Source organism: Aulostomus chinensis, chromosome 12, assembly GCF_037954235.1.
Source record: "Aulostomus chinensis isolate RoL2024-O1b breed Wild chromosome 12, RoL_Achi_v1.0, whole genome shotgun sequence".
NCBI lineage: Eukaryota > Metazoa > Chordata > Actinopteri > Syngnathiformes > Aulostomidae > Aulostomus > Aulostomus chinensis.
Window position 1 is genome coordinate 24,266,811 of NC_141331.1, and position 25,138 is coordinate 24,291,948.

Consider the following 25,138-nt stretch of genomic DNA (forward strand, 5'->3'; position numbering starts at 1 on the left):
TAGTTTGCACAAGGAAACAAAAGGTACGTTAGGTACCAGTGCTTGCTAAGAGAGAACAAAGAAGAGTGCAGGTAGCCCACCTGCAGGCCCGAGAGTGTCAGGTTTGAGTACAAGCACGAACTGGTGCTGTGACAGTGAAACAACTTATCTACATGATTTATTCATTTCAGCTCAGTATGAGATCCATGCTGGTGATTTTTCTTCTCCCTTATGTAAAACACAATACACACTGAAATGTAACACAAACAATGCAACAAATGAACCATGGGCTTGGTGAACCACTGCACCCCTAGTGGCAACATGGAGTCCCTCCATCTATCTGCTCCGGTCAATTTAGAGCATCCAATTAACCTCGTCCCCTCTTGATGTCTTTGGACTGTGGGAGGAAGCTGGAGTACCAGAGAGAACCCAGCAGGCTCAGGGAGAACATGCAGACTCACACAGAAAGACCCCGTAATCCAGCCGGGGCTCCAACCTGGAAGCTCCTCGCTGTGAGGCGACAGTGCTGACCACTGCACCACCGTGCCGCCCACAACATAGAGTCTATCAGTGCAAATAGATATTCAGATATAAACCCAATCTATTTGAGGTAATTTCATTCTTTATCAATCATATAACCTCTTCATCATTACTGAGGAAGTTCATGGGGACTCCTTTGAGTTGCAATTATTGATTTTGATCAATTTATCAAAACATTCTTTGAGGAAATAATTTTTTAAGTTCCCTAACATAAAAAACAATAAAGACCACAAGCATCGCAAGCTTCCTCTCCGGGACAGCACAGAGGGTAGTGCGAATTGTGAGATTAAAGTCTCTGAGATACCTTTACGAAGGTTTCAGTAGATAGAAAACTGTGTGAATATTGGGGTTATTTTGGTTTATAAAGCAAAATTAAAGATCAGTGCGAAAAAAAAACACCAACATTCTCAAAACACCCCATGAATACTAAACGACGGATGGTGACTCAAAACAACGCCTGATGTTTTTCGGTGTTTATATCATGTGGTGAGCACTTACTCAGAGTTAGTTTCAGAGCGCTGTCACCTCCATCACGTCGGTCCCGCTTCTGTCTGGGATCAGGTTCAGATGGCAGGTACTTGATCTCTCCTCAGGCAGAAGCTTAATTCTCATCCCTCAGCTTCACATTTCAGATCGATGCAGAAACCACAACTACTTCAAAAAAAATTTTTCACTGGTTTTATTTTCATTTTCGATCCTCCTCGAGCTGCTATCTCGGGTTTTCCCGGAGGATCAACGGTACACGACCTCTTTTCTTAGCGGGTTTCTCCTTGGGAACAGTGCTACCTTCAACGTGGCTCGGAAAACCTACAATCCGATTTTTTTTTTTTAAGAAATAAGACTTATTTATTAAACTTATTCTTTCATTTCATTGTTTTATGCCTATTCGGTGTAGAAAGAAATAAAGAAACAAAGAATGAAAGAAAAAGGAAAGAAAGAGAGAAAGTAAGGAATAGTGGCATGAGATGTTTAACCTAGTGTGCCATGCAGGTTTTTTTTTAAATGAACACATTAATAATTGAGTGAAGTGAAGCCCTGTGACAATGGAGTGCTGCAGGGAGAACAATTTTCTGGGGTTAAAGAATTAACAAAGGGAAATCAAATCATAGCAGTGACACTGCTTCCATGTCTAACAATGTCCCTAACCCGTCTATGTCTGCCTGTCTGTTTGTCTACCGAAGGAACCTAAGGGTTCATAGAACATTGTCTAGTTTTTACGTTTACACCTGTCTATGTTTATGCATCTTTCACCAATAAAAAGGCTAAATTTAGAAAAGGTTTTATGGATGTAGAATTCTGGAGATAGAGATACAAAATTTGTTTGTGGTAGTGATTTATTATTCGTTCCCATTGTGAAGTTCTTTTTTCCTCCCTGCACCTGAAGGCAGCACTATCCACAGGACAAACGTTCTCACTCCCTCCTGATTGGCCCAGATGAAGAGAGCTGGCTGTGGCCACACGCGGCCCATATGTCGCCTTCCTCCTCAGCCCCCACAGGGCTGAGCAGGGGGAGAGATCATGATGTTGTTCTCTCTCCATCATTTCAAGTCTGAGGCTGGTGTTCCAGCTGTGACCACTGCAACTGGACAATCGAAACCTCCGAGCAGGCTACTTTCATGAAGCACCAGAACTTTGACAAATCTTGCTTTCGTCAGACAGGTGGACTGATCTTCTGTCCTCCATGTCATTACATTGGAAGGTGTTCGTACCTGAGCTGAATGAAGCCCTGAACGTCTGTGAAAGTGGCTGCCTCGTCACAGGTTAAGTGAAAGTACTACGTTCACATCACTCATACATTTAATTTAGAGCGCTTAAAAGCTCGCAGGTAGAGTGGCCACCAAGTAACCAAAGGGTCGCAGGTTCAGTCTTTGCTTCCTCCTGAGAATGCGATAAATTGTCGAAGACATCGAACTCCTAATTACTCCTTATCAGTACTTTTTGTGTTTGTGTGTGTGTGTGTGGGGGGGGGGGGGGGGGGGCAACATATTAAGGTACTTTGGGTACCTGTAATGTAGAAAAGTTCTTTATAGATTCATTTTATTTACCATTTAGATCATCTAATTGTCACTTTGGCTTCGAAAATTTAAATTGTGGGTATAATTCAAAATAAAATAAATAGTTTTGGAAAGGCCACGTGGCAGTGGCTATTATTTCCAAATTAAAAACAAATCCCTATGATTCTTTACACTCAATTTTAAAGTAAAGTTGGTTTCAGTGAGAGAATAATACTTTTCAATGCCTCATTCTGAGGCGAATGTAGAAACACTGCATTCTGAATGTAATGGGATGAAGGTACAAAACAAAAATAAAGTTAAAAAAGGAGAAGATCCTACTTTAGTTTATTCACTGTGCTGTGTCTTCTCTAATTTGGTGGACAAGACATGAACTGGTGTTGTCGCTTTGTTTTCATGCTTCGTGTCCAGAAAATCAGGTCAGAGTGAATCTTGGAAAAACAAGTTACAACATTTATGTACATGCACAAGAACACAAGCTCTGCAATGCATGATTTTTCACTCATCACCCCTGCTTTAAACAGGTATCCAAGCAAATTCAGTCTCAAGCTGTTCTGGATTCATCTCAAGTCCACGCATGGCTCTCTCTTGAAAGGTAAAAGTCAACCAGTTAGAATCCTTCAGTTTGAATGTGAGCGGCACAGTTTTCAAAATGTAAAGTCCCCTACAGACGACGTGACACTTAACATGAATTTAGCACCGTTACTTTGACTCAAATAAATACAATCAAGTCTTGATTTTTTTTTTTTTGACCAGAAAATCCCCAAACCATGATGACTAAGCTGTCAGCATTGAGCCCTCAGAGAAATACTTGTTATTTGCAGCCTGAGACTTGTGATCTAACTTAATCTCATCCTTCAAGATTTGACACTTGAGACGGGGAGAGCAGCTTTGCATAGGCAGACTTTCCCCTCTGCAGATCAGCCCACCTCCTCTTCCACCAGGACCACTGCTTTTGACCAAAGGAACGGCTTTTGTTGCTCCAGTTTTGCAAACTTGTGGATAGTTGCCTGGAAACCTTACCTCCCACAATCCAAGGAGCAAACCCTTCAGTAAATGATATCACCAGAGGACAGTCAGTGTTTACCTGCTGCCATGGAAACAGACTCCTGCTGGTATCCTTTCACATGGGAGACAAACTCGGTGAAACAGTATTCCAGTCCTTTTGCAGTCCATCTCATGCATTGTTCCAAAACTACAGTGTCAAAAAATGGACACACAAGCCATGAAAGTCTAATGAAACTGATTAGTTCGTTTTGGCAGGCTGTTTCTTGCAGCCATGCCCTTTACTCTGATTCTGATCTTGTAAACTTTAGGGTTGGAGCTCAGAAATACTCTCATCTCAATGGTTCTTTCTATTTTAGCGGATTTAGCTGACATCTTTGTCCTGCGGCTCGAAAGATGTCATCACTGATATCAACTCATCTTGGCTGATATTAGCAATTGATTCGTTAATATCAGTTGATGGGAGCACTTCTCATATGTGCAGGCAGAATGACATGGTTCAATGTATGGTGTCCATACATTCACTTGTGTCACTTGTGCAGTAGAGGGCGCTATGCTCCAGTGGATCACCGATGTCATTTAGGACAAAAAAAAAGTTGTTTCGTTGAGAGTTTTTGGGCCGAGGTGATAAATGTTTTATAGATTATATTGAATTTAAATATTCCACAATGTTCTATTGCATATTGGGGAATACAGTGGAAAATATAAACAAAAGAACAGTCAACATTTCATAGTGCGAGCCTTCGTCCCTGTTAAGAGGATCATTCTGATGAACTGGAAAAGCTACAAACTGGACTGTCCGACTAACTGTTTCAAGGACTTTATAGGCTCATGAGCACAGCATCATCCATTAAAAATGATGATAATGAGTTGTGTGCCCTATAGACTCTCGCCTGTGAATATATAAATACTAAAAACGTGTCCTTTTTTTTATTGTAGCTTGAAAACTAAACTCTTCCACACCTGCCTCATCTAATAGATGTGCCAAGTGTTCATTTGTTCTAATTATCAAAAACAAATTATTATGAAAAAATTGAAAATTTTATAATAAAAAAAAAAAATCAAAAATAAAGATACCATGCATTTAGAAAGGCTGTTAATTGATAAGAAGCTAATTGTTGTCACCAGTACCTCTTTGTCACAAGTGTTTGAACCATAGTTTTTAATAAATAGGCAATACTGACTAATTATTCCCTCCCTTATAGCGGCCTCACCCCCAACAATCCTATATCAGTCATACCCAACATTAGTTCTCTCTTTTTGTTCCTCCATCACCACACCACTGTAGCAGTTGCAGTGAGGTCCACGCACTTTGCAAACACACCCACTCCTGCTGAAGAGAGGACCTGTGTTGTAACAAAGTGGCGATAATACGCTCATGTAATCTCAACATTCCCCTTGTCTCAGATCCTTTAATGTTGGAAGGCAGCAGATGGCCTCAGTAAAGTGCAGACAGGACAGGAGTTTAGGGCTTAGGGATCATTAACAGTTTACAGAAAGAAAAGAGATTATTTTCACTGCCACAGGGTTCATGGAGCTCACAGACCCTGCAGCCTGGAGAGACTGAAAATGCGACTGTTACCGCTATGAGGCGTCTGTTGAGGCCAGTTCACACTGGGTTTGAATAGTTCCAGTTCAGTCTTTTTTCAGGTCGGCACTGCTTCTTATGTATGAGTCAGTTTGTCAGAATGGCCTACTGTGTGTGTTTCTAGGTTTGGTTCTATTGCTATCTTCATTCCCCTTTCAGATATCAAGCACAGGGCAAAACAACAGCACACAACCATCAACCAATAATAACATCAGAGTCATGAACAAACTAGCGGAGGAAGTATTCAGATCTTTTATTTCTGTTTTTTTCTGTTAAATCTATTTGATATAATCTTGATATTAAGATGAAATAGGAAAAAAATTAAGTACAGCGAAAAGTACTAGAATGTTTCCCACTGAAAATTAAAAAGGAGGAAGTATAAAGAAGCATAAAACCTCAAAATTGGAAGTTGAATTCTTGTGACACCTTCCTAAGTCTCCAACAGTAGTATTCGAAGTCAAGAAAGTGTTAAACTCAATTTGACACTAATATTTTGAATTCTGAAACTAAAAAATCACAGGAAGGTTGGTTTTCTTTATATGTAAGCCAAATAAATCTTAGAAACTGAAGTGATTCAATGTGATTATTCCCAATCATTCCACTGAAATAATACCCCATTCTCTCAATACACATATTTTTAATTTGTTTAGTAGTATTATTTCATATCATGTTATTCAGAAAGAAAATCTAAAATGCCACTGATAACCCATGGGGTCGCTGAAAAGCTGCCTTGTCATGAGTAAATCTTGACTGACAGGCGCTGAGTCAGTGAGAAAACAGATCAATTTGACTGACCAATCACAACGCAGAAGAGGCGGGACTCAAGAAAACCAGTGCGGTAGCCGGAACTCTGCCATACATGGTTATCGAATCAAAAAGAACAGCACAAAGTTTACTGCTGGCAAAGCTCTCAGGATGAATGGAACAGCCTATTCCAATTTTGACAATCAAGAACATGTCTTGAAATTAGGAGAGACATTCGAGAAGCACCCAAAAAGTGCCTACCACACAGTGCGATGTAAGTGTTATTTCGAATCAGCACGGTACGCTCGGGTTTACAGTAAGTTAACGTTAGCATTGACAGTAGCATGCTAGGTTGCAGCCCAAATTGAAGTGAGGTATTTACTAAGTTAGCCGTATAATCAGTATACGTGTTCGTTGTATACGTCCAGTTTTAGTAGAATCAGAAGTGTCGCTTGTTTTAAGAATAGAACTTACTCTCGAACTACTGCTCCATCTGTCAAAAATTTAGCTAGCGGTAGCTATACTTTACGATAGACACCACCGCCATCTGCTGCTGGTGCGCTGTAGCAATAAGAAAACAGACGTCTGTGTGTTTGGATGAAATGGGCAAATATGTGAAAGTTACAGTTTTCAGTATCGTACATTTATTGCAGATATATTCATCTAACATGATTTCCTAACGTTCAGTGCTTTTCTTTCTCCTCAGACGACTTCAAACCAGCCTCCATTGATACAACATGTGAAGGGGAGCTTGAAGTGGGCAAGGGCGAGCAAGTCACGATTACTTTACCCAATTTAGAGGTGGGTGGTTATATGGTTAAGGTATAAAGTTTGAATCATTTTTATTGTTGTTATTAATAAGCACGTGCTTGAATGAAGTGGTCAGGGCTTCACTGGGAGGTCATCCCCTCTTCATATGAGCATGAATGGGAACTTGACATCAAGGGGCAACACTGGGGTTGAGTTGTTATCAGTAGTTCATGGTGACCTTCCTGGTTATACCCATCGTCAGATTAAAACTTGCGTTGAAAAAACCCAGGTTAAGATAAAATAAGAGATTGGATCTACTTTTTTTGACCCCGTGTGGAAATTTTTCTTGGACTCCATCCATAGGTTGCCCAATTTAGATGTGTTCGCCTGAATTTGTGAGTCACAATGTTGAAATAGCAGGAAATCCTGACAATTCAGATTGTCTTCAGAATAGAATCAAATCTTTCTTTGTTGACCAAAAAGGACTCCCGCACACTGTGTAACTTGTTTTTAGGTAAATACATGTGTTTACCTAAACAGAAGCATTTGGTATAAATTCATTATGTCTTTGTTGTCTGTGTTTTAGGGTTCAAGTGCTCCAGTTACAGTTTTTAAGGGCTCAAAGAGGCCATATATGAAAGAGTGCATCCTCATTGTGAACCATGACACGGGAGAGTACAGGCTGGAGAAACTCAACAGCAACATAGCTGTGAAGAAGACCAGGTGGGTGCAGTGGGTCATGTGTGTCAGTAATGACCCACAACACAGAAAAGAAGCTGCAAGTTCAACCCTTTGCTCAAGAAGCCTGTGTGGCAGTTTCACCGACTGTTCTCTAAACTACAGCCTGACCAATGCTAAAGTTTGGGGACTGGTTCGAGTATTGTTAAAAAGTTTATGCACATACAGTATTTATACTGAAGAATAGTCTGATTTGTAGGGTGAATTCAGTATTCATCAGATTCACCATCCTGGTCAGTTGTGGTGCAGACTGCACTGAGAACTGTAAGCAGAGGTGTTGGAGCACTCTCTGCTGGACAAATGATCTAACTACACCATGTCTAAGGTACCAACGTTTTCAACTATATATTGAAGCACAGATATGCCCATTCCTATATATCTGCTAAAAGCCCTGCTAGATGTATTGTTCAGGCTCTACTGTCGACCACAGCACAGGGAAGTCCATTCTTAAAAAAATGTTTCACCCAAAAAGTCAAATAGGGATGTTGCATTTGATTAATTAATTTTTTTGCTCCTGGTTCAATTCCAAGCCATCAATACTGAATATTTGCTAATCCAATCTAATACGTAGTTGCAAAGTATACTATTCAAGTTGGCCTAAAATAAAGTTATTAAAATCAGTCCAGTGTAAATACTTGACAGTTGAACAGCCTGTGTGCCGCAAGGGGGCGCAGTGGTCAGCACTGTCACCTCACAGCAAAAATCTAAATCGCAATCTATATTTATTTATCTATACCTATATATCCATATCTGTCTATGTATCTATCTAATTATGTATTTATATATGTGTACATACATATTTTATTGACAATCACAGGTGTGTGTGTGTGTATATATATATATATATATATATATATATATATATATATATATATATATATATATATAAAAATAATGAGCACACACTGATGACAATAAAAAAGGCAGAGGTGAAAACCTCTTGTACATTGTTGATAGCAGAGATTTTCCTGTGCTTTTCTGAGATTGCAATTGCAGTGTTCCCATTCATGCTGATCAGATCAGCAACAATTTAGTACAAACAAACTACATGTCAAAGTTCAACCTCCAAATGTCTATTTCCAGGGCTGAGGGGAGCAGTAAGATCCACTCTCGCCTGGAGCAGCAGACCAGCCGTCTAAGCCAGCAGATGAGGAGTAACAACAGCAGCAGCAGCAGCAGCAGCAGCACGAACAAAAGCTCAGCCAGCTCCAAAACGTCTCCTCCCAAAGAGAAGACATCTCCAGCATCACCCATGGATGACATTGAGAGAGGTAACATGCTGACATCATCATCCGTAACTGATTGGATCACTGGTTGGTTGTGCCTCAGCTGTACAGTATCCAAATCTGCAAGTATGAACAATTCATCCATCCGTCAGCTGCCCCCAGGTTGTTGTTTTTTTCACCAAAATACATGCGAGGGAATGTATAACCGTCATCCACCTGCACCCACGTGACATTTTATTACTCCTGTTGCCTTTTTAAATTGAGCCAAGAAGCGTCGAGTTGAAGCAAGAAGCACATGATTCTCAGCAGTGAAAGTAATCTGTTGAAATCCAACCGGTCACAACAGATGTTTGATTTTAGGAAAACAGCTGATACAGTTCTTAAGTATCAAGTGAAGGGCTGCTGTGTCCTGTGGAGCCTTGGATCAGCTCTTCACCCTCGCTAGGGTGCTGGAGTGGGCATGTGTGTTTGCCCAACCAGTCCACATTTGCTTTGTGGATTTAGAGAAGGCTTATGACCATGTTCCCAGGAGCACCCTGTTGGGGTACTCCGAGAGTATGAGGTGGACGGACCCTTACAAAGGGCCATCCAGTCTTTCTACCGGAGGGGCAAGAGTCTGGTCCGCGTTGCCGGCAGTAAATCAGACTTGTTCCCAGTGAGGGTTGGACTCCGCCAAGGCTGCCCTTTGTCACTGGTTCTGTTCATAACCTTTATGGACAGAATTTCTAGGAGCAGCCAGGTGGTGGAGGGGGTCGAGTTTGGTGGCGTGAGGATGACGTCCCTGCTCTTTGCGGATGATGTGGTCCTCTTAGCTCCATCAGGCCACGACCTCCAGCTCTTGCTGGGACAGTTTGCAGCCAAATGTGAAGCAGCCGGGATGAGAATCAGCATCTCCAAGTCTGAGGCCATGGTCCTCAGCCAGAAAAGGGTGGCCTGCCCACTCCAGGTCTTGGGGGGGAGGTCCTACCTCAGGTGGAGGAGTTTAAGTATCTCAGGGTCTCAGTTACAAGTGAGGGTAGGATGGAGCAGGAGATTTACAGCTGGATTGGGGCGGCACCCACAGTGATGCGGGTGCTAAACCAGTTCGTTGTAGTAAAGAGGGAGCTTAGCCAAAAGGTGAGGCTCTTGATTTACCAGTCAATCAACATTCAAATCCTCACCTATGGTTATGAGCTCTGGGTAATGACCGAAAGAACAAGATCGCAAATACAACCCTCCTCCACAGGGTGGCTGGGCTCTCCCTTAGAGACAGGGTGAGAAGCTCAGTCATTTGGGAGTTACTCAGAGTAGAGCCGCTGCTCCTCCATGTGAGAGGAGTCAGTTGAGGTGGTTCAGGCATGTGGTGAGGATGCCTCTTGGACGCTTCCCTCGTGAGGTTTTCCAGGCATGTCCAAACGGGAGGAGGCCTCGGGGCCGACCCAGGACACGCTGGAGGGATTATATCTCTCAGCTGGCCTGGGAATGCCTCGGGATTCCCCCGGAAGAGCTGGTGGACGTGGTTGGGGAGAGGACAGTCTTGGATTCCTTGCTGAGGACCAACCGGATAAGCGGAGGACGAGGATGACGTTTATCTATTGAAGAACTTTACTTGACAGAATATTAAAACAAACAAAAAAAATCAACTATTCTTTCAATGGAAATTTTTACTTTTATAATTGTAAAAAATATTACTCTTACAGTTCCCCCAAAATTGCACCTGACCTTTCATACTTTGACAACTCTTAAAAAACAAATAAATAAATTAATTAATTAAAAGATATCAACAAAAGGAATAAGATATCCAGCTGTGTCCGACATAACTTATTGAACAAAAACACTTGAATGCGGCAGCGAATGAAGGGTAGCAGAGCCTCAAGGCTAGTTCTTGGCTCTGAGCTCTGCCCACTAGCCTGCGTTGCTTTCCCTTTGTTAGCTTCCTCAAACTGGGCAGATTCTGTAGGGTGATGGTTCAATTTGTTTGACTAGTTTTGTTGTTGTCACAGCTCCTTCACGGTTTATTTTGGCGTTGCATGTTTTTACAAATTGTGAGCTTTATGTCCTCAATACACAAAGTGAAGAACTTCCACCCTGACCCCGAATTTCCCAATGGCACAACTGTGCCACATTCGGCAGCGATGCAGATTACATCAGTCCTCCATATAGCTGCAATTTCCAGCTACCCCCGGCTTTGTTGACTTGCGAATTTTGCTGAGGTGGTTGTTGTCTGTTGATTTATGTGCTTATATTACACACACATAAAATATGTGTTTATATTGTATCCTTTTCAGGTCTGTTTTTGCGATTGGGAGCCCTTGCATAGTGTTTTATTTTGAAAATTGACAGGATTTACTATGCCACTCGTGTGAAGATTTCCTGAGGACGCACCGTCCTTCAGAAACTTATTTGCTGCAACTTCCTGCGGAGCGGCATGCCGTGGCAAGTGGCTGGTTCGGAATCAAAAAGACGTGAAAAGTAGTTACAAGTTTCATCTCTCCACCTTCCAAATGCAATATAATAATAAAACAAATGTTGTGGTCAGGGATGGACCTCGTAAAAAGATGGAAGATTTGGGTCACGGTATGATAGTATCACGATATCCCAATAAATTGCAGTATTCTAAAAGAACAGGTGTTCCCTGCATATCTAATGGCAGCGAGACAAGGTTTGCAAATAGCATTTTCCTTGTCCAACTTGTTTTTCTCTCCCTCTTTTCATTTGGAGGTCAAAGTGCCTCCAAACATCTGCTATAAAGTTTCCAGGTCTTTTGATTTTCCCTGCCATGTTGGCTTCTGCCTGGCCGCTTCCTTGACTGCCTCACTCACTACCACAGTAACTGTAGCGCCGCGTATGAGCTGTTCTTTGACAACTACCACAGTAGCCATGCTTTTGTCATGAGCTTTCTTATTTAAAACTCCGTAAACAGAGTTGATGGCGGAGGCGCGGGTCATGGACCAGATGAGCAGTGACAGCTCCTCAAACTCCAACAGCTCCTCATCCTCCAGCAGCGATGACAGCTCCAGCAGCAGCGACTCTGAAGATGAACACACCCCTGCACCACCTGTGGGCCCAGCAAACCACAGCATGCCCGTCCTAAACACCAGCAGCACCAACTCCAACAGCCGTCCACAGGAAAGTGGGGGACTAATGAACACGCTCAGTAAGTTCTGGTCTCTGGTCCATTTTAAAGCGTGAGGGAGATTCTTTTCTTTCATCATCAGTCAAGAGTTGATAGCACCGTGTCATCATTTGTTTCCCACGTGTAGCCTTCACTTGGGTAATGAAACCCTTCTCTGCTGGGTTTACAGCTCAAATTAAATGACTGTGAAAACTACAGGATGGAACTCATTGTTGTAGTATGCCAGCATGGGCTTTTTATACATCTTCACAACATGCTGCACTACCACAAGTACATTCTCTGTCATCAATATGACCTTTTTGTTATCACCAAAATAGGTTCCATTCATCCTCAGCTCTCAGTGGACACTTGTGTCAAATTTGAATGAATTACCTGAAGATTCCTGAGAGGTTGTGTCAAAGAGAATGGTGTGGATGGACTGGTAACCTAAACACATAATGCATTGAAAATTTCAATCATGTAATCTGTTGCTTTTGTGTTTCAGAGAATGACCTCCAGCTGAGTGAATCGGGAAGTGAAAGTGATGACTGAAGTATAAGAGGGCACCCGCTGGTCTGTGGACATCATCAAGGTGGTGGTGTTGGAGTGTGAAGTCAGTGTGGAGTAAGGGAACCTGATACACACCTATGGGTATCTTGCCTCTATTTCTGTGAAACTCTCTTCTCTGCATATCCACAGCTATGCTAGAAAACATCATTTGCTGCTTCTATGTCAACATACTTCTAATTTATTTTCACCTTTACTGCTTCTTGATTATTTCTTTCTCATGTGAATGTGCAAAGTTTTTGTATGTAACGATAGGTGAAAGTGAGACTAGTTCCTAGGGATGCGGTGTGGTCGGTCCGACAGAAGCAGTGAACAGTGAGGAACGTCATCCCGATGGATGCAGATGGGTGGTGAAGGTCATCAAGCATGCCAGAGGAAAAGGGGCAAGTGATTCTGGTGTAGTGTAGCTGGATGATTCTGCCCTCCAAACTCAGGTCTTAAAACACCACATTCTGCATTATTGGTCATTGTGCCTTAAATCACATTATATCGGCTAATAGCTTTACTTCGTTTTTTTGCCAGCCAGACTGGAATGACAGTCCCCTGCTTTTGCCTGCTCAAGTTTCTCTGTTAGCTCATTTTGCTTTCAATCACTGTGACGCAGCTGCTGGACTTTTGCTGTGAAGCTGTATTAATGGATTCATTTATGGACCTGTACTTAATTATCACCTTCCAAAGTTTTTGTGGCAAACATGTTAAGGTTGCAAAAAGTACCTACAACCAGGGCTTCACCAATTGTGATATTTTGGGTCGATACAGATGTTAAAAGTAGTAACTTGGCTGATAAATGTTTTTTTGTTGTTGTTTTTTTTTGTTGTTTTTGGCGAAATGATGTTGATATCCTTATTCCTGGGGTGGTGCCAAGGAAACAAAATATTAATGCTCGGCCAATACATCCCTTCATCCCAAAATATCTTGTGTTTATGTCCACCTCAGAAATGTAAATTTGATTTTGACTCTCCTTTTAAGCTCCAGTGCAAACCTCACCGACTCCTTGTGAGCAAAAGGAAGAAAAAAAAAAGTGTTTTTTTTTTTTTTTAAACGACTAAAGTTCTAAAAATGTAGCAGGTTGTTACTGCTGCCTGCAGCTGGAAACAATGCTGACGCGAGCCTGTAGAGCGAACCAGTAAAAAGAAGGTGTGAACTGGAATATCAAAACATAAACCTGAGATCCTCCACAGAGGTGATGAGTCTCTAGTATATGAGAAACACTTTTCACATCACACTTCACCATGTGACTCACTGTTAATATAAACCTGTTGATTAAAGCAGGAGGCTTCACTTGCACTCAGTTGACTGTCATGCTTAATAGCTTTAAACCTGTAATACTTGAATCTAATTATTTATGTTTCAATTCATACCAGACCAGTAGTGAATTGCTTAGTATATATCTTTTTGGTTTAATATTCAAACAATTGAGAGTGCAAGTTGGCGTAAACTGCACCGTGTAGACAAGCCAGTTGCATTGATACTGCAACTCACTGTGAGTCTTTCAGACCTGCACATGCCTTTGTTTGCTTTGGCCAGCTGCAACAGCAGGCACCTTGTTGTACCAGGTTGTTGCTGAGCTCTTGTCTGCATTTAAGAAGCTGCTGTTGATGTTTCAGCATTGACATCCTGCAAAAAAAAAGATGTCTCTAAGAAGTTAATAATATGTTGATCCTTAAAAACGAAAGTGCTTTCAGTGCACCATTTGTAAACTATTTGAGAGTAATTTCTATGTCAAAAAAAATAAAAAAATTTTAATTGACCTTATGATGTGGCATCATTTGTATTCAATTCCTTGGAAATCTTTTAGAAAATATTTGACATGTCATATTTAATTCATCCTGATTTCCTATGATAGTGCAGTGTCCCATAGCAGCATGGCATTATAGCAGTAACAACATAGCAGGCAGTTTGAATGGGACGATGCTTCAGTTGCAGAAACTATAGTTTCAGTCAAATTAGGTAATAACTGTATACATCCATCCATCCATTTTCTACCACTTATCCTGTTAAGGGCCATGGAGGGTGGAGCCTATCCCAGCAGCCTTCGTGCGAGAGGCAGGATTCACCCTGGACAGGTCACCAGTCCATGGCAGGGCCAACACATAGAGACAGACAACCATTGGCTCTCACAGCCACGCCTACGGTCAATTTAGAGTCTGGATTAACCTGGTCCCCTCTTGATGTCTTTGGACTGTGGAGGAAGCTGGAGTACCAGAGAGAACCCAGCAGGAACAGGGAGAACATGGAGACTCCACACAGAAAGATCCTGATCTCGAGCCGTGGCTCGAACCCAGAACCTTCTTGCTGTGAGGCCACAGTGCTGACCACTGCACCACCGTGCTGCCCTTTGACTGTACAGATGTGCAATGTATTAAATGCACATGGACATGTGCATTTAATACATTGCACATCTGTACAGTGCATTAAATGCACATGGACATGTAATATGAAAATGTTTTCTGTGCCATTAAATCAAGTAAGTTCATAGAATGAATAGTATAATGTTAATTATTATGCAATACCATGATTTCATGTCAATTATTATGTCATATGAGACTAACATTGAAGCGGTACAAATTAACAAGTATTTTTGAGCAGGGACGACATGAGTCCTGGCCAGAGTGGGACGGACCAGGATTCCTGTCTGTCTCAGCTCCCTTCTGTTCCAGTTGGTCAGATCAGTTTGTGACATCATTCTCACTGATCAACCCGTCAGCACTTGGGGCTTCTTGTCAGATCAGACCCCCATACTTTCATTGAAGACATATCGCTCATTTGACTGGCTTTTGACTACCTTTTCGGACTGTTGTGTCAGTGTGCATGAAGACCATGACTACATGGATGCTCATGACCATTCGCAGTGCAGTGGACGCCTACCATGAAAATAGTACACACTTATTCACTGCAGTGCCTTCTGCAAGCACACAGCTTGTTTCCTAATTTTGACACGTTAAATTTTTGCCTTTTTAGATCTTTCTTTTTTTCGATACATACTACGTACAGGTACACAGTAGCAATTTAATCTGTAAAAACTTGGTGGGGCATTACTTATGCAGATGAAATACCAGGAAAATTAAATTCGGATACATTTCTTTCGCACTAATCCAGCCACGCTATCAATTCTTCTGATAGAACTATGTGACAGTCACCAGAGAGAGAAGGAGTGGTAACATTAGGAAACAAACTAAAAATTGCTCAGATTGGGTTGGGATTACAGTGTGTGATGCGCTTATTGAAACGAACATGTTGAGATTAAGAAATGCATTATAATTATATAATATAATTATATAACTCTATTAATGACGTAATTAGCAAAAAAAATTAAATCATCATAGTGACTGCAACACTTCAACAGTCTGTCTCACACACACACACACACACACACACACACACACACACACACACACACATATATATATAGTCATGGAAAAAATTATTAGACCACCCTTGTTTTCTTCAATTTCTTGTTCATTTTAATGCCTTGTACCACTAAAGGTAGATTACATGAAGAATACAATGAACATAACAAAAAAATGCAGCTGATTACATAATAAGTTATGTCCTATTTGACATGCTTAAACTGCATTGTATTCCCAGGGTATATAAGAGGCCATTTCATGTCACAAGCAGCACTGCTCATGCAAAGGCCTGGAGTGGTTTCCTGCTTACATTCAAGCCGTAGCACAACTCAGAAGTTGTCAGCTCTCACGTGATGCCTAAGACAAAAGAATTATGTGAAGCCACAAAGGCAGCCATCTTGGCACTGCTGGAAATTGGAATGAGTGACAGACAGGTAGCCAAAAAACTGATGATTTCCAAGACAGCCGCTCATTACGCCAAGAAAAAACAAGCCGAACATGGTACTACCAAACTGCTAGCTGGTCGAGGCAGGAAACGTCTTTCTACCCCACGAGATGATCGTGCACTCATCCGTTCCTGTGTCAGGAATCATCATCAGACCTCCAGGGACCTTAAAAATGAGTGGGCACTGTCAAGAAATGTGACTTGTTCGGCAAGGACAGTTCGAAACAGACTTCTTCAAGCTGGTCTGAAGTCACACAGGGCACGGAAGAAGCCCTTCATCAACGAAAGGCAGCGGAGGGCCGGGCACTCTTTGCTAGGGCTCACAAGGATTGGACTATGGATGATTGGGCTAAGCTTCTCTTCAGTGATGAATCCAATTTGAGTTGATGCCCACTCCAACCAACTTACTGGTTAGGAGGAAGCTTGGAGAAGCCTACAAACCAGACTGTCTTGCCCCTACAGTAAAACATGGGGGTGGATTTGTTTGAATTTGTGCAACAGGAATGGGCTGCTGTGACAGCGCAACAATGTCAGAAGCTGGTGGAGAGAATGCCAAGACGCATGGCTGTAGTCATCAAGAACAATGGTTATGCAGTCAAGTACTAACTCCAGTGTACCATGTGACTAAAAGAGACAGGAAAGAAAACATGGAATGCCTAAAAGCACTGTTTTTGGCAGTGCAATGCTATGGTTATTGATATAAGAACTTAAGTGATTTTGGTTATTATCAAGAAAACCATGGAAAAATGGCTAGATATCAGTTCTTAAATTAAACTCTTATGAGCTATTTTGTTGTTATATCATTTTTGTTGTTCATATCATAAGCCAGTTAACAATGATCAGTGCTGCTCTATTCAGACCTCGCTCACTCTCTCTCACTGTCAAACTCCGCTAGACTCCTTAGAGTCTGCTCAACTCCATCCATCCATCGTCGTCGTCTTCCGCTTATTCCTTACTAGTAAGGGTCGCGGGGGGGCTGGAGCCTATCAACGGGCGAGAGGCGGGGTTCACCCTGGACAGGTCACCAGTCCATTACAGGGCCAACACACAGAGATGAACAACCATTCACACTCACATTCACACCTACGGTCAATCTAGAGAATCCGATCAGCCTAGTCCCCTCTTGATGTCTTTGGACTGTGGGAGGAAGCTGGAGTACCAGAGAGAACCCACACAGGAACAGGGAGAACATGGAGACTCCACTCAGAAAGATCCCGCGCCCGAGCCAGGACTCGAACCCGGAACCTCCTTGCTGTGAGGCCACAGTGCTGACCACTGCACCACCGTGCAGCCCCTGCTCAACTCCATTCAATATTTTTTCTTTTGTTTGTAGGTTACTAGTAGTTCATACCGCACACCTTTTTACCTGCTACCTTTGCTGTCCACTTGAATCTCAGATAAATCTTATAATCCATGTCTGACACTCAACATGTGCCTTAATTACTTTGCTGGAATTATAACTCTGTCTTATGCGTTTTCTTATTTGTGTTAAATCCTCTTAAATCTGCATGAAGTGTTCCAACTTATTTATATATTTGTATGCAAGCCACTGACCCGCAAAGAACTCATTGTTGTCAGGTAACATTATAGCTTGTGCCAGCCTTGTCAATTTATTGTTTAAAAGGTATTTTTCATGTCATCACTGGATGCTATTAGATAACACTTCCAATATTTGAAGATACTTCAGGTCAGTGTAGGATCATGTATTTAGGCTGTTCCAGACATGAAGGAGATGCCAAGATAATGGAAAATTGAAGAAATGCAGAAAGCTGGACTACGTAAATAATGTTTTTAGATAGGCCTAAAGTGCAGTGGTATCTCTTATTTTCTTGGAGTGAGAACAACTGGAATGATCACATAAGAATGACCAAAAAGTAGATTGTAAGTCATTTCGTCAAAGGCCTTTGCTCCTTTGGATGCAGTTTCCACATTCGTGAGCATCTTTTAACAGAGAAGACCAGCACCATTACCTGCCTTCACTTTTTACAAAGAACCTGAAGGCAGTGTTTTGCTGTGCATGTGTGTCTTTTTACATAGCAACTTGACCTCAGAGGATCAGACCCTTGACGCACTTGTTATCACTTCACTGATGATGCACAACTGCTGAGGTTATTGTGCTACAACCTACAACCGGGAGCTAAACAGCGAGGGGGAATGTAGGTCATTGGATAGAATTCCATGTGCCAGTTACAGCATAAATGAACAACACTGACAGGAACACAGTGAGCAACCAGCAACTCAGCTCTGCTTCGCGCACGCACATGCGCATGTGCACGCACACACTCAGACACGTCTGACATGCATTCGGGCGACAGGCAGAGGATGAGGCAGTGGACTGCAGACCAACTAACCCCACATCAGGCTCACTGCAGGGCATTTCTACACACCTACAACCTCAAGCCGAGTTGATATGCTTTATATTCAGCATGTTTATGCATACAGTGATGGATTCATGTGAGGAGTGAGTGTGTGACATACCCATCTCTGACCTACATTGCTACCTACCTACATGATCAAAGCTTTCCATAGCCAATGCACCTCAAAATTTCTTAAGGTACAAGTCTAGAAATGAAGTCTAGAATTACAGCAGGTTAAATAGTTGTTGTTTTTTTTAATATATTTTATTTGCACACATACACTACCAGTCACAAGTTTGGACACACCTTCTCTCTTCATGACTATTTAAATTGTAGATTCTCACCAAAAGACTCAAAACTATGAACACATATGGAATTATGCAGTAAACAAAAAAAGTGTGAAATAACTCGAAACATCTTTTATATTTTAGATTCTTTAAAATCCCCTCCCTTTGCTTTGATTACTGCTCTGCCCACTCTTGGCGTTCTCTCCATGAGCTTCAAGAGGTCGTCACCTGAAATGGTTTTCCAACAGTCTTGAAGGAGGTCCCAGGGATGCTGAGGACTTGTTGGCCCTTTTGCCTTCACTCTGGTCCCTCTCATCTCAAAACATCTTGATTGGGTCAGGTGATTATTATTAGACCTTGTCTGCAGCTGCACTGACCTGTCTGAAGAGCTCAAATGTCTGTACTGCAAAAAGCCAAGCTCTGGCAAAATGATCACGTGCACAGACTGCTGCCAACACTTTAACTATGCATGTGGGAACATTAACAGATAATCCAAACAATGGAAATGTGGATGGGCTGCACAGTGGTGCAGTGGTTAGCACTGTGGCCTCACAGCAAGGAGGTTCCGGGTTCGAGTCCCGGCTCGGGCATGGGATCTTTCTGTGTGGAGTCTCCATGTTCTCCCCGTGCCTGCGTGGGTTCTCTCTGGTACTCTGGCTTCCTCCCACCGTCCAAAGACATGCAATTGGGCACTGGGCTAATTGGATACTCTAAGTTGACTGTAGGTGTGACTGTGAGTGTGAATGGTTGTTCGTCTCTGTATGTTGGCCCTGTGATGGACTGGCGACCTGTCCAGGGTGAACCCCGCCTCTCTCCTGTAGATGCTGGGATAGGCTCCAGCCCCCCCCCCCCCCCCCCCACGCAACCCTTACTAGTAAGGAATAAGCGGAAGATGACAGTGGGATGGGGAGGTTTAAAAAGGTAAATCGGGTCATGACCAGGTTAAAGGACATGGACTCTAAAATTATATTTCTGCAAGAGACACATTTTGGAGGATGAGGAGAAGGTGGCAGGGTAGTGTGTTTACAGCAGCATTTTCTTAACAGTGAAGAGGAGTGATGACTTTTAATCATGAATCAGTTCCATTTTGTCTAAAGAGAAGAGAGGCAGGTATTTGATAATCCAAGGATCAATGTTGCTCGAAAACTTAAATTTGGTAAATGTGTATGGTCCTAACTCAGATGACCCAGGGTTCTATGAAGACCTATTTCTTCTGCTTACAACACTGCTGGGGCAATATGTAATCGCTGGGGACTTTAACTGTACGCTTGTTCCGAGTTGGGATAGGTTTACAGGTAAAGACCAATCTCATAAAAACACCAGATTAATCATTAAAAGATTCATGAATGATTTAAAATTGCTTGATATTTGGAGGGAATTACACCAACAAACCAAAGTTTACACCTGTTATTCTGCAAGCTTCCACACATATTCACAGATTGACATCTCTAATTTATTCCCTAAAGTAAAAAAACTGCCCATATGATAATATTGTAATCTCAGATCATGCTCGGTGTTGTTTGGTATATAGGGATGAAACTATATGTACTGACCCACCTAAATGGCACTTTCAACATCAATTGTTGCAGGATGAGGAGTTTGTCAATTATATAGGGAAGCAAATAGATGATTTTTTTTCAAATAAATACCAACACAACATCAGCATGTACAGGGTGGGATGCCTTTAAAGCATTTCTCAGAGGGCATATTATTAGTTACATAGGCTATAAATCCAAAAAGCAAGACAGGATAAACTACACTTGGAAAACAAAAGAAAATGCACCGAAAAGAAAGTCTGTGAAAAAAGGGATCCTGAAGCTGAAAAGGGTTTATTGCTTTTGAAGGCAGAATATGAGAAACATTCAAGCTTCAAGGCAGCATCCACTCTTTTGAGGCTGAAACAGACGTTTTACCAGCAAGGCGACAGAGCAGGAAAATGATCGGTGTGGCAAATTAAACAGCTAGAAACTAAAATATCAATCACGTCAATTGTTGACAAAGGCCAAACAATAGTTAATCCAAAAGATACCAATGGTGCCTTTAGGGATTATTATCAGAAACTATATGAAGCCAAAATATAATAGTTTACAGGACATTGATGTGCCGTTCAATAGGCTAAACATCCCAGTCATTCCGGATGATGTCAAAGTAGACCTAGATTTAGAAATAAGTAAAGAAGAAATAGCACAAACCATTCACGGAATGAAATCAGGTTTACAAGCAGGAACAGACGGTATTCCAAAAGATATTTATAAAAATTTAAGGATAAATTATTATATATAATTATTAAACTTTTGAAAAGGAGGCACTTCCCAAAACTTTAAATCAAGCGCTAATCATTCATCTTCCAAAGCCGGGTAAACCTGCTTGCAAATGTGACAATATGAGACCTATCAATCTTCTCAATTCTGACCTTAAAATTATTTGTAAATTATTCGCAAGGCGGATTCAAAAAATACTTCCTGACATAATAAGTAAAGACCAGAATGTCTTTGTAAGTGGGAGACAAGGGTTCCATAATGTAAGACAGGCATTAAATGTCCTTTATTATAAAAAAGAAGAAAAGGATACGGCTCTCCTATTGCTAGATGCTGAAAAGGCCTTTGATAGGGTTGAATGGCTCTATCTTTTTCAGGTTCTTGAGAAATTTGGGATGGGAAACAATTTCATAAAATGGGTTAAAATACTTTATAGTGAGCCTACAGCAGAAATTTTAACAAATAACATTTTCTCCAAACCAATACAAATCAAGCGAGGTTGTCGGCAGGGATGCCCTCTCTCCCCTGCTCTTTTCTTTAGCAATTGAACCACTAGCATTAGCTATCTGGGCGCACTCTCAAATTTGTGGAATGACTATAGGCCCCACTGAACATAAGATTTCTTTGTGATTTGCTGATGATGTGATGGAAGTAATTCAGTTATTTGGAAATATCTCAGGTTATAAAGTGAATCATAATAAATCCTCCATGTTACTGTTAAATTCGACAGAACGAGCAAATCCTGCTCCACAAATAGCACATTTTAATTTTAAAATAGAACAATTTGAATATTTAGGAAAACAGACAATGCCAAATATAGAGCAGACTGTTAAAATTAATTGTGAAAAAATAAAAGAGGAAATTAATAACTCAATTGACAAGAGGATGACGCTGCCTACATCAGTAATGGGAAGAATTAATGCTCTCAAAATGACCATACTACCAAAGTTGTTGTATCTGTCGATCAGTCTGCGTTACTACTGATGTTTATTAGACAACTGCTGATGGCATATTGTTGGACACGCTAATATAGAGGTAACCAGGTGGGGTGATAGTGTTTTTGTTCCGGTGCAATTGTGCTTTGTTTGCCTTACCATGCACATCCACGTCTGGTCTCTCAGCAAATCAGGCTGTGAGCAATAAACCTGCGTAGTTCATGAGAAAACAAAACAGTATCTATTCCAAAATATACCTTTGCCTCCTCCTCCTTCTGATTTGTTGAAATAGTTTTAAAAAATTGTAACCAGTTTTATTTGGAGCAATGGTAAACCAAAACTCTATCTCTCCCTACTTTACTTGCCATTTGATCGAGGGGGTGTTAAAATGCCCCCCTTTTTTGTGGTATTACTGGGCTGCACAACTTTGCACTCTGACTTTATATTTTTCAGAAAAAGTTAATCCGCATTGGGTAGAGATGGAGTCAGAGAATTTAGAATGACCTCTTCCCTCATTCCTATATTGTGACACAACTAAAAAATTGTTAAAACAGATTAGAAATCTGATTCTGAAACACATGGTAAAGGTCTGGAATGATGTCACAAGTTACCCTAAAGAGTCAAAATTCTTATTGCAGTTTAGCCCAGTTTGAGGTAATCAATCATTCAAGGATTCAAGGATCTTTATTGTCATACACTCACATTTCCATGTTGGTGGTAGGAAAATTGAACTCAGGTCCCGGGATAGCAAGAGATAGCATAATAAGAGAGAATACAGAATATATATGTACAAGTTCAAGTTGAAGGATATTGCACTTAGAGGACGTGACTGTGGATGGGAGAGGGTGGGAGACTACAGAGCACGGCTCAAGTTCAGCAGTCTGACAGCTGCAGGGAAGAAACTGCCTGGTGGTCCTGGTCTGGATGCTCCTCAACTGCGGACGAAACAGACTGTGGGCGGGATGGGTGGAGTCCTTCATGATGCAGAGGGCCCTCCCCTTGCATCATGAGGTGTAGAGGTCCGAGATGGATGGAAGACTGCTCCCCACAGTTCTCTGTGCAGCCTTGACCACCCTCTGCAGAGCCCTCTGTTCTGCAGCCGTGTAGCTGCCATGCCACACGGTGATGCAGGTGCAGAGGACGCTCTCCACCACACAGCGGTAGAAGTTCCTCAGGACGGAGCTCCCCAGTCCAGCTCTCTGCAGCTTTCTGAGGAAGTAGAGACCCTGGTTAAACCTGGTGCAGATGATGCATTTAAAATATGGGCATCAACGGGACTAAAAATTATTTGTAACCTTTACCCTCCTCAGTCAGATGTTTTTATGTCCTTTAGAGAACTACAGGTGAGGTTTAATTAGGACAAAAAAAAACTACTTTAAATATTTACAGTTGAGAAGTTTTGTCAAATCCAATCAAGGTGGTCTTGACAAGGTTCCCCATACACAACTGGAAAAATTGTGAAGAATGTGTTGAAGAAGGTTGTTGTTTCAGACTTTTACAATTTGTTTTTATGTAACACATCAGAAAATTCAACAAAGAAATTAATTTCTTGGAACGAAGACCTACCTGTCAATATTGGGAAAGGGCATGCAGCAAAGTCCATACAATGTCAATTAATAGTTGTCTAGGATATTACAATTAAAATGGCTTGTGCGTAAATATACAACACCAGTGAAATTAAATAAGTACTGCACAATAGGAACATAGCAGACATATGTATGTAGTGTGGCTTAAAAGGTACATTAATACACTGTATGTGAGGATACAGTTAAATAAAAACTTTGGGGTAGAAGTGAAAAACTTAACTGAAAAGATCATTTCAAAACAGATTACGTTGGATTTAAAATGATTTATATTGGCTTTATATACAGATAAACATAACTTTAGAAAAGCAGAAATTACTTTTATGGATTTCAGCTCTTTAATAGTAAAGAGATGTATTGCTTTGAATCGGAAAAATATGAATGGACCCGGTATCTCTCAGTGGTTAAAAGGGATGTTGTCTAGTTTACCTTTGGAAAGAATAACTTGTATACATAAGTCAAGCCAACAAAAATTTGAAAAGATCTGGGGGCCTTTTATTGACTTTATTAAGGAATTTGTTGCTTCTGATGACCTGACTAACGTTTGAATCCCCTGGAGACCTTTACGGTATCGAGAGACGATTACCTCCTAAAAACTAAAGAGAAGCTATGCTCTTGATAGGCCCTGTTTTATGTGTTACTCTTGTGTTATTTTATTTCTGTTATTGCTTTTCTTCTGTATTTGTAAAACATGTGATACTGAAGTGCTTCGTAAATATGAGTACAATTGTAAACTGTATCATTTTGGGAAAAAAAGAGAAAAGCCTACAATAAAATGTTTATGGAAAAAAAAGGAGAACAATCCTTTTCAGGAAGACATGTTAGAAGAGTTCAAAAAGTATTAACGATTTACACTTGCCATTGTTAAAAACAACCTTTTGGTTACAGATGTACATTTCATTTTGATTCCATTACATTGCCTTCTATATATTGCATTTAAAACATTGTTAGTGTATGTTAATATTTAGCATGTAAGCTTTTTTTGCACTGGAGCTGTGCTGACCCTGGTGAATTCCCCAAATGTGGGAATCTCAACTGCATAATTTCTGACAGTGGGGGACTGCGTCCACGGTCTTCCCTGTGATCATGTGAAAGAAAGAAAGAAAGAAAGAAAGAAAGAAAGAAAGAAAGAAAGACAGGCGGCGGCGGCAACGACGGAGACCGCCTGTCCCGGCTGATTAGCAGTATCCTTTTGTGCTGGCCAGCCTGAGGAGACCGCGGAGGACGTAGCCTCGATGAGCTCCCAGTGTCTCTCACACTTTCCAGCCCTAAATGAAGAGGGCAGGGTTTCTGCCACATTTAGTTGAGGGTCATGGTATCTGACAAGCCCTGGGCTCAGGACGATACATCCACGGCTCGTCTTCGCAGTAAGTGGAAGGATACCAGAGAATTCATGCGTGGGAGGAGATCAACTTGGAAACCCGGACTCCAGGATGAGTCGCTGGCTTGTGGCTTTGAACACCGCTTTGTTTTACTTTGAGTCGCCCCACTAGCATAGCAGGGTGAAGGCACCGATTGCCTTTGCTTTGGATAGCACTGGGGACAACCAGTGTGCCAGATGTAGTGTTTATGGCACTGCATTTTGTGTCGCCACCCAAAATGTTGCAGTTCCTGCCCACAGCCGCGGCCGGGATTGGCTGTACCGGGGGTGCTGGCTCTCACGTCGGGCGGCTGTGAGGC

At 41.5% G+C, this 25,138-nt stretch overlaps 2 protein-coding genes across 3 annotated transcripts in view; one reads left to right on the forward strand and one right to left on the reverse strand.

Annotated features, from left to right (window-relative positions):
* arhgef49 (Rho guanine nucleotide exchange factor 49) overlaps positions 1–1,277 on the reverse strand; it is an 85,875-nt gene extending 84,598 nt beyond the window's left edge. Inside the window, exon 1 of the mRNA XM_086220855.1 lies at positions 1,018–1,277. The gene's annotated coding sequence lies outside the window, so the exon portion shown is untranslated. The remainder of the gene's footprint in view (positions 1–1,017) is intronic.
* Positions 1,278–2,885: 1,608 nt separating this feature from the next.
* eaf2 (ELL associated factor 2) lies at positions 2,886–13,280 on the forward strand. 2 transcript variants are annotated; one of them, XM_086220858.1, is made up of 7 exons: positions 2,886–2,950; positions 3,056–3,126; positions 6,575–6,669; positions 7,205–7,341; positions 8,440–8,627; positions 11,485–11,718; positions 12,182–13,280. In XM_086220858.1, exons 1-7 carry the CDS (start codon positions 2,901–2,903, stop codon positions 12,226–12,228), a joined length of 822 nt encoding a protein of 273 aa, XP_086076984.1. In that variant the 5' UTR covers positions 2,886–2,900; the 3' UTR covers positions 12,229–13,280. The 2 variants fall into 2 exon arrangements, with proteins under 2 accessions (XP_086076984.1, XP_086076985.1); XM_086220859.1 differs by lacking the exons at positions 2,886–2,950; positions 3,056–3,126 and adding an exon at positions 5,942–6,142.
* Positions 13,281–25,138: the final 11,858 nt, after the last annotated feature.

Coding starts and splice junctions, on each gene's coding strand:
- eaf2 (XM_086220858.1), top strand. CDS start 2,901: ATGAACTGGTGTTGTCGCTTTGTTTTCATGCTTCGTGTCCAGAAAATC. Junction 3,127..6,574: donor GCATGGCTCTCTCTTGAAAG/GTAAAAGTCAAC, acceptor CTTTCTCCTCAG/ACGACTTCAAACCAGCCTCC. Junction 8,628..11,484: donor CATGGATGACATTGAGAGAG/GTAACATGCTGA, acceptor CTCCGTAAACAG/AGTTGATGGCGGAGGCGCGG.